The sequence below is a fragment of the Rhinolophus sinicus genome, chromosome 18, assembly GCF_057876585.1.
Source record: "Rhinolophus sinicus isolate RSI-liver-muscle chromosome 18, RSI-T2T, whole genome shotgun sequence".
Classification (NCBI taxonomy): domain Eukaryota; kingdom Metazoa; phylum Chordata; class Mammalia; order Chiroptera; family Rhinolophidae; genus Rhinolophus; species Rhinolophus sinicus.
The window spans coordinates 45871181-45884822 of record NC_142518.1 but is presented as its reverse complement, the minus strand read 5'-3'; the positions used below and the strand labels follow the sequence as shown (position 1 = coordinate 45884822).

The 13642-nt window shown below is 35.3% G+C and overlaps 1 protein-coding gene across 14 annotated transcripts in view; it reads left to right on the top strand.

Moving 5' to 3' along the window:
• The window catches only part of ATRX (ATRX chromatin remodeler), a 251334-nt gene that overhangs the window by 51991 nt on the left and 185701 nt on the right, over positions 1-13642 (top strand). For 8 of the 14 annotated variants that reach the window (XM_074323977.2, XM_074323979.2, XM_019716362.3 and 5 more), the window contains 4 exons: positions 5306-5361; positions 7619-7668; positions 8578-8702; positions 11492-11605. In XM_074323977.2, the coding sequence (XP_074180078.1) occupies positions 5306-5361; positions 7619-7668; positions 8578-8702; positions 11492-11605 (345 nt within the window). The remainder of the gene's footprint in view (positions 1-5305; positions 5362-7618; positions 7669-8577; positions 8703-11491; positions 11606-13642) is intronic. The other 6 variants (XM_019716363.3, XM_074323981.2, XM_074323982.2 and 3 more) reach the window with 1 other exon arrangement.

Below are 13642 nucleotides of genomic sequence, written 5' to 3'. Positions count from 1 at the left end.
CAACTAATACAGAGCTCTTGTACACTCTTCCCAGTTTCCCACAATGGTAACATTTTATAAAACTATAATATATTATCATAACCAGGTTATTGGTATCTGTGAATCTGATTCACATTTCCTCAGTTTTACTTATACTTGTGTGTGTTTTTATTAACCTCTATACAATTTTATTACCTTGGTTGATTTATGTACCCACCACTACAGTCAACGTACAGATTACTCATCTTGCCCTTTTATAATTATGCTTACCTCCCTACCTCCAAACCTAACTCTGCCTAACACTGGAAGTTACTAATCAGTCCTTCATTTCTAAAATTTCTAAAATTTTTCATCTTCCCCAATTGAAACTGTGTTCCCATTTAACACTTAACTTCCCAATTCCCTCTCCACCTAACCCCTAGCATCCACTATTCTGCATTCTGTCTCCATGAATTTGACTACTTCAGAAACGCATATAAGTTGGATCATACAATATTTGTCGTTTTTTTTTGTCTTTCTTATTTTACTTTAGCATGTCTTCAAGGTTCATCATTGTTGTAGCATGTATCAAACTTTCCTTTGTTTATAAGGCCAAATAGGATTTCATTGTATGTATACACTATATTTAGTTTATCATTCATCTGTCATTGGACATTTGGGTCAGATAAATGATTTGCAGTATTTTCTCCCTTTCTGTTGGTTGTCTTTAATTTCCTGGTGGTGTTATTTGCAGCACAACACATTTTAATTTTGATGATGTCCAATTTATCTAACTTTGTTTTGTTGCTCGTGCTTTTGGTGTCATACCTAAGAATCCATTACTAAATCCAAGGTCATGAAGATTTACCTCTGTATTTTCTTTCATGGTTTTATAGTTTTAGCTTTTAGGTCTTTGATGCATTTAGAGTTAATTTTTCAATGTGGTATGAGACAGGGCTCCAACTTCATTTTTTGCATGTGAATTCACAGTTATGTTGGCACCCTTTGTTGAAACGAGTATTCTTTCCAGATTGAGTCGTTTTGGCATCCCTGTTGAAAATCAGTTAACCATAGATACATGGGTTTATTTCTGGACTTTAAGTTCTTTTGACTGATCCGTGTGTCTGCCCTTTTGCCAGTGCTACACTGTCTTCACTACAGTTGTTTTACAGTAAGATTTGAAATCTCAAAGTGTTAGTCTTCCTATTTTCTTTTTAAAGTTTGTTTTGGCTATTCTGAGTCACTTTTAATTCTATATGAATTTTAGAATGAACTTGTCAATTTCTACAAAGAATTCAGCTGGGATTCTAACAGGGATTACATTGGATCTGTAGATCAGTTTGGAGAGTATTGCCATCTTAACAATGTTAAGTCTTCCAATTCATGAACATATGATATTTTTTCCATGATTTAGATCTCCAATTTATTTCAGTGTTGTTTCGTAGTTTTCAGAATATAAGTTTTGCACTTCTTTCATTAAATTTGTTCCTAAATATTTTGCTCTTTTTGATGCTATTGTCAATGGATTGTTTTCTTAATTTTACTTTCAGATCATTCTTTGCAAGTATATAGAAATACAGTTGATTTTTGTATATTGTTCTTGTATCCTTTTCAACCTCTTACTACAGTCATCCCTTGGTATTTATGGGGAATTGGTTCCAGGACTCCTTGCTGATACTAAAATATGCATATGTTCAAGTCCCTTATATAAAATGGCATAGAACAATGCATGCAGTTGGCCTTCCGCATCCACCGATTCCCAACTGTGGATCGAAAATACTGTCTTTGATCTAAGGTTGTTTGAATCCATGGATGGGAAACCTGTGGCTATTGAGGGCTGACTGTATTTATTGAAAAAAAAAATCACATATTTGTGATTGTGCAGTTCAAACTTGTATTGTTTGCTGATTAACTGTTGTTTTATTTCCTCCTTTTCAATCTTGATGCCTTTTATTTCTTTCTCTTGCCTACTTACTCTGGCTAGACCCTTCATTACAATCTTGAATAGAAGTGGCAAGAGTGGAGTTTCTTGTCCTATTTCTGATCTTAGAGGGGGAAGCTTCAGTCTTTCACCATTAAGTGTGATACTTCTGGGTATTTTATAGATAGTTGAGGAAGTTCCCTTTTTTTTTGAGTTTTTTAAAATAGATTTTATATTTTAGAGTGGTTTTAGGTTCACAGAAAAATTGAGTGGAAAGTACAGAGATTCTCTATCTATTCCTCCCCACACATGAACAACCTCCCCCAGTGTTATCATCTTGCACCACAGTCATACGTTTGTTACAATAGATGAACCTACATTGACAAGTCATACCCCAAACCCGTAGTTGGCATTATTTTTCACTCTTGGTGTTGTTTATTCTAGGGATTTTGACCAATGTATAATGACATATGTCTACCATTATAGTATCATACAGGTTAGTTTCATTGCACTAAAAATCCTTCCTTACCCCTAGCCCCGGCAAGCACTGATCTTTTTACTGTCTCCATAGCTTTGCCTTCTCCAGAATGTCATATGCAGTAGTACCTCCGTTTTTGAATGTCTCTGTTGACGAACATTTCGGTTTACGAATGCCGTAAACCCAGAAGTAAATGGTTCGGTTTCGAACACGTCTCGGAAAGTCTAACATGTCACGTGGCTTTTGCCGAGTGCAAGATCCTGAGGCCTAGCTGTCGGCTGTTTTCGAGCATTTCAGAACCTGAAAAGTCTTCCAGAACGGGTTATGTTCGAAAACAGGTACCACTGTATTTGGAATCATACAGTACATAGCCTTTTCAGCTTAGCTTCTTTCACTTAGTAATATGCATTCAAGGTTCCTCCATCTCTTTTTATGGCTCGATAACTCATTTCTTTTTAGCGCTGAATAATACTTCATTATCTGAATGTACTAGTTAGTTTATCCATTCACCTTCTAAAAGATATCATGGTTGCTTTCACATTTTGACAATTATAAATAAAGCTACTTATAAAGATATTTATATAAATAAAAATGTTTATATAAAATAAAGATGTTTATAAGAATCTGTGTGTAGATTTTGGAGTAGACATAGTTTTTAACATTTGGGTAAATATCAAGGAGCATGATTGCTGGATCATATAGTAAGAATATGGGTAATTTTGTAAGAAGCTGCCAAAATATTTTCCAAAGTGGCAGTACCATTTTGAATTCCTTTGAGCAGTGAATGAGAGTTTCTGTTGGTCCACATCCTCACCAGCATTTGGTGGTGTCAGTGTTGTGCATTTTGTCCGTTTTAGTAGGTCTGTAGTGTTATCTTGTTTAATTTCCAGTTCCCTAATGACATATGATGTGGAGCATCTTTTTATATGTTTATTTGCCATCTGTGTATCTTTTTTGGTAAGGTGTCTTCAGTTCTTTTCCCCCCCCCCCTTTCTTTTGCCTTCCCTTCCCTCCCAAAACCAGTTCAAGCCATTGTTTCTCAGTCTAGTTGTGTAGGACACAGTTCCCTGGCCCATGCTGGCATTATGAGCCTTGCGCTCCCCCCAGCTGAGGCAATCAGTCACCAGTCATCGGTTGGCCACTCACAGCAGCTTTTGCTGGCTGCCAGTCACTCACGCTGGCCACTGACCGTTCCTGGCAGCACACAGAAGCCCTTGGCAGTACACAGCAGCCTGCCGCAGCTCACGCCGAACTCTGGCTGTTCACGGCAGCCCAGCTCCAGGGAGAGCCATTGTTCACAATCTTAGCTATAGAAGGCGCAGCTCACTGACCTATGTGGGAATCGAACCGGCGACCTTGGCGTTAGGAGCATGGCACTCGAGCCACTGGGCCTTCCCGTCTTCAGTTTTTTGCCTGTCTTTAATCATGTCATTTTATTATTGTTGAGGCTTAAAAGTTCTTTGTATATTTTAGATAATAGTCCTTTATCAGATGTGTCTTTTGCAAATAGTTTCAGTCTGTGGGAAAAAGACTTGTTTTTTATTCTTTTGAAGTTTGCTAGTATTTTGTTGAGGACTTGTGCATCTATATTCATAAGTGATATTGGTCTCAGGTTTCTCTTTTTGTGGTATCTTTTCTGGTTTTGGTATGATACTGGTATCAAAATGAGTTGGAAAATGTTCCCTGCTTTTTTATTGGAAGAATTTGTGAAGAATTTGTATTAAGTCTGCTTTTACTATTTTGGTGTAATTCAGTGGTGAAGCCATCTGGACTTTTGTTTTACGTTGTGGGTAGTTTTTTGATTCCTAATTCAGTCTCTTCAGTTATAGGTGTGTTCATATTGTTTATTCTTAAGTCAGTTTCAGTGGTGTGTGTGTGTTTAAGAATTTGTACATATAATTTAGGTTATCTTAATTTCTTGGTATACAGTTCATGATATTTCTTTATAATCCTTTTATTTCTTTAAAGTAGGTAGTAAAATCCCCTCTTTAATTTTTGATTGTATAATTGGAGTCTTGTCTCTTTCTCTTGGTCAGTCTAATTTAAGGTTTATCAATTTTGTTCGTCTTTTCAAAAAAATTACAGTTGGCCCTCTGTTTCCACAGGTTCTACATCTACAAATTCAACCAAACACGAATGGAAAGTACTTGGAAAAAAGATATTGTGTTGTTGCAGACGTGTACTAGTATGTAGTTAGGCCTATGATGGTTGCAACTGTACTGAATATGTACAGACTTTTTTTCTTGTCGTTATTCCTTTAAACAATACAGTATAACAGCTATTTACATAGTATTTAAATTGTATTAGGTATTCTAAGTAATCTAGAGATGATTTCAAGTATATGAGAGGATGTGTGTAGGTTATATGCAAATACTACATCATTTTCTATAAGGGACTTGAGCTTCCAAATATTTTGGTATCCACAGGGGGTTTGGAACCAAATCCCGGAAGATACTGAGGCATGACTATAACTTTTAGTTTCATTGATTTTTCTCTATTGTTTTTATCTATTCCCTGTTTCATTAATTTCCACTCTAATCTTAATTATTTCCTTCACTGTGCTTTCTTTAGGTTTAGTTTGCTGTTATTTTTCCAGTGTCTTATGGTGAAGGGAAATACAATTTTAATAATAATAATGGGTTTATTTTTAGTAGAAGATAAAGCATAAATTTTCTTATAAGAGAATATGACTTAGAAAATTATAGTATGAAATGTTTTGATATCAAACTACTCTTTTTAGAAATGAATGCTTTTTTAGAAGGGTTTAGTTTGTCAAAAGAGAGTGATTCTAGTCATAAAACTCTTCTAGGAATATTTTAATATGAGTAACATTACCAATACTGTCATACTTCATAGATTGAAAAATGGGTTTGTGGAGTAGTTGGTATTGGTGTTCTGTTTGATAATCTACTGTAGAGATAAATAATGTTTTTATTTCTTCTCTTAAGATAAAATCAGTGGTTCTGGAAATAACTCTGATATGATGGAAAACAGTAAGGAAGAGGTAAGAATAATTTGAAACATATAAAAGATATTTGTTACTAATAGCCAACTGGAGTATATGTCATCAGATTGCTTCTATTTAATACATGCATGTGTTTAAGATTACTGTTATAACCAAGTATTGCTATGATGCTTTATTTTGCGTAGTTGTCCATTTCATAGAAGGTGTTTATTGATTTTGTTATTATTGTGGTTTGTGTCAGTAGTATGCCTAAAGTCAGATAATGGAAGGCTTGCTAATAGATATTTGAACATTACCACGAGGTGTGATCAAACAATATGGTGAATATTTAAATAAAACAAATTATTACAGTAAAAGACACATTACTATTAATCCCCCTCAGAATACTCCCCCTCGCTTCAAATACACTTATCCCATCGTTCTTACCACTTTTTGAAGCAGTTCTGGAAGTCCTCTTTCATGTGTGTCTTTAGTTGCGCTGTCGTGGCTGCCTAAATGTCCTGAATCATTTTGACTTTAGGGAAGAGCCAGAAGTTGCATGATGCCAGATCTGGTGACTAAGTTGGATGAGGATACACTATAATGTTTTTGACAGAAATTCCCATATATATCAGAAGTGATGTGTGGCACGGAGCATTGTCATGATGGAGGATGATTTATGACACACCTTCACACACACCTCCTCTCAACTGTAGCTCATACCCGAATGACTACACCAAACAAGTTGAAACTTGTCACACACTGTTACTAAGGTTCGACACACTGCTTCCTGCCTTTCCATTGAATGACACTCGGTAGCAGCAGTCACTGTTTTTTGTGATCACAATGGAAAGTCACACATCACTTCTGGTATGGCAATTTCTGTCAAATAGAAACATTATGGTGTGTCCTCATTGACCTTATTCACCTGATCTGGCACTGTGTGACCTCTGGCTCTTCTCCAAAGTCAAAATGACCACGAAAGGTTAACGTTTTGAATCGACTTAGGACATAGAGGCAGCCATGACAGTGCAACTAAAGACGCTCAAGAAAGAGGACTTCCAGAATTGCTTCAGAAAGTGGCAAGAACAATGGGGTAAGTGTGTTCAAAGCAAGGGGTAGTATTTTGAGTGCGTTTAATGGCAACTTGTCTTTCACTGTAATAATTTTTTAAATTTAAACATTCACCTTCTTGTTTGATCACACCTTGTGTATTGCAACAGTGGTGTTCAAGGTGGTTGTTATGGGCAAGACTGCATGGTTCTGAGATCTGTCAAAATTGGATGTTCAGAGCCACTTAAGCATTATTATAGGACCCCATCCTAAGGTCCTTCACGTGATACCTAGGCCTATGCTATCGTTTTAGGATTCTTTCTACTCAGTGTAAAGCGTTTAATCCAGTAAAATGTACTGATTATACTGGCAAAATGAGGGTAAATTTAGTATCTCAAGACAAATTATAGAAGGTATTCTGTGCCATATGTTAGGATAGAAAACAAAGAAAAGACACACTTTTAGATCTTTAAAACTCTGTACCTCTATTGGGATCTGATGATTTCTACATCTTTGTTTTGTCCTTGTTGATTTGGCCCAAGATCATGAGAGAGTAGTGTATCCTCTCCCACACCATGAAATTTAACAGTAACAATTTAATAAAACCCGAGAAAATTATCTTAAATCAAGGAAATCTGAGAGTAAATGAGAATCAGATTTTAAATTTTTTTTTATTGGGGAAGGGGTACAGGACTTTATTGGGGAACAGTGTGTACTTCCAGCACTTTTTTCCAAGTCAAGTTGTTGTCCTTTCAATCTTAGTTGTGGAGGGTGCAGCTCAGCTCCAGGTCTAGTTGCCTTGCTAGTTGCAGGGGGCGCAGCCCACCATCCCTTGCGGGAGTCAAACTGGCAACATTGTGGTTGAGAGGACGCGCTCCAACCACCTGAGCCATCCCCATCCGGGAGCTCAGCGGCAGCTCAGCTCAAGGTGCCGTGTTCAATCTTAGTTGCAGGGGGCGGAGCCCACCATCCCTTGCGGGACTCGAGGAATTGAACTGGCAACCTTGTGGTTGAGAGCCCACTGGCCCATGTGGGAATCGAACTGGCAGCCTTCGGAGTTAGGAGCATGGAGCTCTAACCGCCTGAGCCACCGGGCCGGCTCGAGAATTAGTTTTTGAAGTTCCTTTTAGAAAAATATTTTAGGCATATAAATAATATCTCATTATCTCACTATATCAGAGATCTTGGTGTTAGGAAGTAGTTAATTGTCGGGATGTTTCTTTGAATGTCTTACTCATCTTTGTATTTCTTTCTTAACATTTAGGGAGCTTCCTCTTCAGAAAAATCCAAGTCAGGATCATCACGATCAAAGAGGTTGGTTGATGTTGCAGGGAAAAAAGTCATTTTCTTTTTCAGGTTGTCCTCTTTTCTTTTTCTAAGAATAATCTTTTTTTCTAAACTTAATTCAAGTACTCTTGTTCTGTGTAAATGATTTTTTTACATACATATTAAAAATGGGCAGTATAGTATAATGAATCCTTTTGTATCCATCTCCTGGCTTCAACAATTATTGATTCATTCTGATTTTGAATTTTAATGGAATTTTCCAGGGAGGATTTATCACGTACTAGTGGCCCTTGCAATATGTAGATCGCTTTCATTAGATCATATATGTGCTTTAAAAAAAGGGAAAAAAGGGGAATTTAAATACTGAATGCCTCATGAGGCAGTACAGGTTTTTTCAGGGTTCTGTAAAATTGTCTTGGTTGAGGAGTGATAGCTATCATAGTTAAGAGGAAGTTATAAGGAGAGCAAAGAGTGGTAAACATACTTTTCTGTGTAAAATTGTCAGTGAATGGTACATGACTGAAACTACTTCCAAGCATACTTATAATGCATAATGTACTATGGAGCATAGTTTTTATTAGAAATGTGCAATTTATTCTATTGGACTTTTGTTGTTTCTGACCAATGGGAATGTCTCCTAATAAACACAGCTTGCTTGTTATTAACTTATTCTCTAAAGTAGTGATTATTAACTAGGAGTTCCCTTCACGATACCCCAGTAGCTTTTTCAGGATGCACATGTCCTGGTCCAACCCAAGACCTACTGAATTATAGTCTTCAGTAATGTGGAATAGAAATATGTGCTTCACTAGGTGATGGTGATGTTTATACCTGCTCGGGTGCCACTGCTCAATCTACACATATTATTTATATTCTTTGGGTATTGTTCCAATTGTCAGAAGTGTCCATAATTCTATGGACTTAATTCTTTCATAGGAAACCTTCAATTGTAACAAAGTATGTAGAATCCGATGATGAAAAACCTTTGGCTGAGACTGTAAATGAAGATACTTCTAATGAAAATTCAGAAAATGATATTACTATGCAAAGCTTGCCAAAAGGTAATCTGTGTTAATTTTTCATACGAAGTTAAAGTTGAAATGTATTTTTAAATGCCATTATTATAAAATTGGAACTTGATTACTGTTAGCTGTGTGTAAAGGAGCAACCTGACATTTTAATAGTGATGGTCTGGAAATGTATTAGCATGGTAATGGTAATGTGCGTTATTGAGGTTAAAAATTTAGAATATTAGGCAGCTTTGTAAAGAACAAAACTTAATTTTTCTTTCTTGGATTTTAGAAAAGTTATTTTAGTTTCCAAATTATACTTGAATGTGGAAGTTGGTTTAAAAATTTAATATATTAAGTTTTGGTTCAGTAAATTTTAATGCATTTGCTTTATAGAAAAACATTATGAATATTTTGAAAACTTTTTAAGAAAAACATTTAAAATCTAGTTTAGCCTTACTAAGTTCTTAAATTCCCTAAGACTCAAAGTTGAAGTTAATTATCAACGATAGATTTAGGTGTATTTCTTGTAATTATCCTTTTAAAAATCCTTGTCAGATGCCTCTCAACTGTTGTGATTTTAGCCTTAAAGCCTCACTAATTAGATTGGGGCAAAAAAGCCAAATGAAAATTTTGGACTTTCCGTGGTCCAAGTCTGAGAGCAATATGATTACATGATGAGAGAATGACAAGGGTTTTGGTAATTCACAGTGTTTCAGAGTCAAAAGTTTAGATTTTTTTCTTTATTAAATATTAAATAATATGTTTAAGGCTCTTAGTATATATTTCAAATTCTCACAGACCATTTGTAGCAGTGTTTACTAAATTTTGTTCTCTGTCTATGCTTATGTTTTTATTACATGCCTTTTGATTATGGAATTTTAAAAAAATGGTGAGTAGGAGGATAAGACATTGCTTGACTAGGATAGATTAGGAATTACAATAGATGAAAAATGAGGAAAAGGAATAATGAGAGAAAGAAGAGAGGAAGAAGGAAAATTGATGGGCCTACCATTTACTTGGCTTTGCAAATCATCTATGACAATTTTAAGTAATGGTTTTGGTGGCCAGGGGCAGAAACAACCATCATGGGAGCCTGAGTCTCATAGGCAGTGACTTACTTTGGATTGTTATGTTGTCAGTGGTTGTTACTGGGAGTCCTTTTCATGGCCACTGGGTGAGCTAAGAACCTAGGTATCAAATCTTTCAATGATATTGTGGAAGAAAGTTAGTATGGGATGTTACTAACCTGAACTAAGCATAATTTTCTCCCACTAAACCAAAAATAGACCCGTTCTATAAAGTCAAATTGGGGTGACTATAATTATTGTTAACAATTCTATCTTGACTATGTATAGATACCAGAGTCTTAAAAAAATAATTCACTTAATTCTCAAAACAGTGCTGTAGGGTAGTTACTGTTTCTACTTGGAGAGATAAAGGAACAAATTCAGAGCTCAAGGAACTTTTTCAGCTTTAAATTTAGAAGTTGAGATTTGAACCCAGGTCTGTCTGAATCCAAAGCTAGTGAGTGCTCTTTCCACTCTGCTGCTTTGCTTCCATTTGGAGGAGAATCTTCAGAATGAATTCTATTATTTTTTTGTTAGTTACAAATCTTTAACTCTTTTCAAATGTCAGGGCTTCTCTAAGAGTCTATACGTGAAATGGTTGTTGTGAATAGTTTCTTTTGTGGAGAGTATGTAAATTCACCAGTTTGTAAAAACTCAGTCCTCTGTGTCCTCTTTCCCCCTTTTCTCAGAGACTCAGAAATTCATTTAACTAGATCCTATACCTTGCCAAAACCTTTTTGCTGGATAACAAAGGCACATGGTTCAGGCAGCAGCCCCTGGCAACTACCAGGTTTTCCTTTCTTAATTGTTGCTAGTAATTCCCAATTACTAAGCCCAGCAATGTAGATAAATGTGAGACCTGGATCCTTTTTACTATACCCCTGCTTTATTTGCTCTTGGGAGATTATAATGAAAACTGAAATTAACAGCCTCTCTCTTCAGTTCACATGTTTCATAGCTAAGAAAGTGCATTCTTCCTAAAATATTTCCACAGGGACCAACAATTGATGCTATTATACATTTTATTGTTAGAGCACTTGAGCTTAAGTATCTTAAAGCAACCTTCGGTTTAAAACTTTTTGAGGACTTTGCAGGGTGCTGAAACTTTGACGTACTAGTTGGGAAATGTTTCAGAATAGGTACAGCAGTAATAGCAGAATTAACTTCTCACGTTGTCCCCCACTATTCTCTTTCAAAGCAATATAAAACAACCCTTAAAAATCCTTTTCTCACTTTGTAAGTTATATAAATGTCTAACCACTATGCTGTACACCTCAAACTAATATAATATTAAATGTCAACTATAATTGAAAACTTACGAAAAGAAAAAATAGAGAAAGAAACCTCAGATCTTTTTCTGAGTTTGTGATATGGATTATGAGAAGAATAGGCTATCTTTTTAAAATTTTCCCTTCTGGTCATTTTATTTTATAAACTCTATGGAACTTAGCATGGATGTTCATATTCAAAACAACTTTGATGATAGTTACCATAAAAATTCAGAACTGGGCTGAGGCTTTCTGCTTTATTCACATATTTATGTTATAATCAGTTCATAATACCTCCCTCCCCCAGTAATCTGATTGTTGACACCTGGCCCTTTTACTATTTCCCTGTTTTATTTATTCTTGAGAGGTCCTTATACAAGTATTGAAAGCTTGAAAGAAACAAAACTAGGTACCAGCAATGTTGGCTTTATCTGAACTGAAGTCTTGTACTTCACTTGCACATTTAATATGTGTAATGGTTTTTTAAATGAAATCATTCTAGGTACAGTGATTGTACAACCAGAGCCAGTGCTGAATGAAGACAAAGATGATTTTAAAGGGCCTGAATTTAGAAGCAGAAGTAAAATGAAAACTGAAAATCTCAAAAAACGCGGAGGTAAATACAAGTGAAAATGAAAACATGAGTTTAAATTGCTGTTTATGACCATATTGGAAAATCTGATGTGCTTACTAAAAATACCTCCACTTTTCTGCCCATTGTTTATTAAAAGCACTACTTAAAAATAACTTCTGTTTCTCTCTGAGCTCTGAAGCAGAAAAGGTTAAACACTATTTATGAAAAACCTTTGCCTTCAGTGGCTGTTAAGTTATCTCAAGAAGCTTAGCATTTCCTTCGTTCACATATTAGTTCTGTAATGCCTGTATGCCAGAATACCATATGTTTCCTCACCCCAAAAGAATTTCAGATTTGGACAAAACCTGCCTGTGGGCCTATCTTCAGGTAACTTTGTACATAACTAAAACATTGTTTCACAGAGCGGTGGACATCTTCACAGAGCATTACTGTTACCTGGGGTGCTTATTAAAAATTCAAGTTCCTTGACTCCACTCCTAACAAATGAGAATTTCTGGGGATGATGTCAAAAACATGCCCCAGTTTTTTCTTATGAAAATTAAAGTTGGAGATCTATTGATCTAAGGATAGCAATGCAGAGATGAGTAGGAAAGAAGGGAGCTAGAGTTAGTAACCTTCCCTCTATCTGTCTGAGCCTCCTCTCCCTTTGTCTGTCTACCCTCACTTACTTATACACACAACCATATTGGCTAATCATCTGTAGAAGTTAGCATAAGGAGGATTCATTTAGAAATTTATGACATTGGTGTATGTGTCCCACTTGTTGGTGATTTTTAAATAGTGCCTATATGTATTTTTTGGGCAGATTAACAGCCAGAATCAATGACTATAAAAGGAATGAATCTCTAAAAGATAGAACTTGACACTAAATTTCTAAGTAGAAGTGTAATGGAAGTGTGTGTGTTTGATATTTATCATATTAATTGTGAAATTATAGCATAGTTCCTACATTGATGACATCTTGTATAGATTTTTATTTCAGTGCTCTATGATTAGCTTGATGGAACTAGTAAAATATATCTCTATTTATAAAATACATTATCAGTTTTCAGGTTAAATATTTCATTAGGTTGTTGGAGAAAATCAAGGAAATGTTGTTTAGTCTTTTATCCACAAGGGGGTGTTCTACCCCTTTCAAGCATAAGGAAGATTTACTGAGACTCTAGTTCATAGTAGGGAAAATGCTATTGCAGTAACAGAGCTCACCAAAGCTAAGTAGTATTTTTAAAACAAGAGAATCAGCAACTAGAAGGTGATGGTAAGGACCAGGAGCAAGAGTTTCTTATTTTTTCTGATCATGGGTCCTATATAGAAGACAGATAATGAAGTGTACTGCATTGTGTCAAAATTAATATCTATTAATAAATGGTGTCTTCTGGGGAGGGACTCTGGAGCAGTCAGTGTCTGAAATGTGGGTAAGGGCTGAAAGGAGAATAAAAAAAAACAAAGTTGTTGGGGAGGGTGTTCCTAGTGCCACTTTTCTATGTTGCTGATATTTGCTCTGAGCTGATATGTTTCTGGAACATTTTATTAAGTGTTCTGTGTAAGAGTGTTTATATCGTGCTTATCTTTATAGCCATATAGTAGTAAAATCTTTCTTGTTAGTTTTTGTCTTAATGATTTGTTATATTTTTAAGCTGTCAGAAATCACACAGGAAAGTTAACTATGTTTACTTATACACACATGTATGAATAAACTAGGGATCTGAGGAACTGAATTGCTAGTTAATATTTACACTTCCAAGGAAAGTTATTTCTAAAATCAAAGCCTAATATAGGAAACTGTCAAGAAGGTAAACTTCATATATAAAATATCCTTATATTAATTTGAAACAATTAAACACAAAGATATAACTATATTGACCATTTATGAGCCACTGTTTGTTAAATACCATAGCCTGTTTTGACATGATTTCCCCAGTTTGTTAGAAAATATATTTTACAACTGATTTTTCCATATGACACAATAATTTTGTTCTCTTTAACACTATTAAAATATATTGAGCTCAGAAATAAAAATGCCTCTTTTCTATTTATGCACTGTATTATTATAATCAT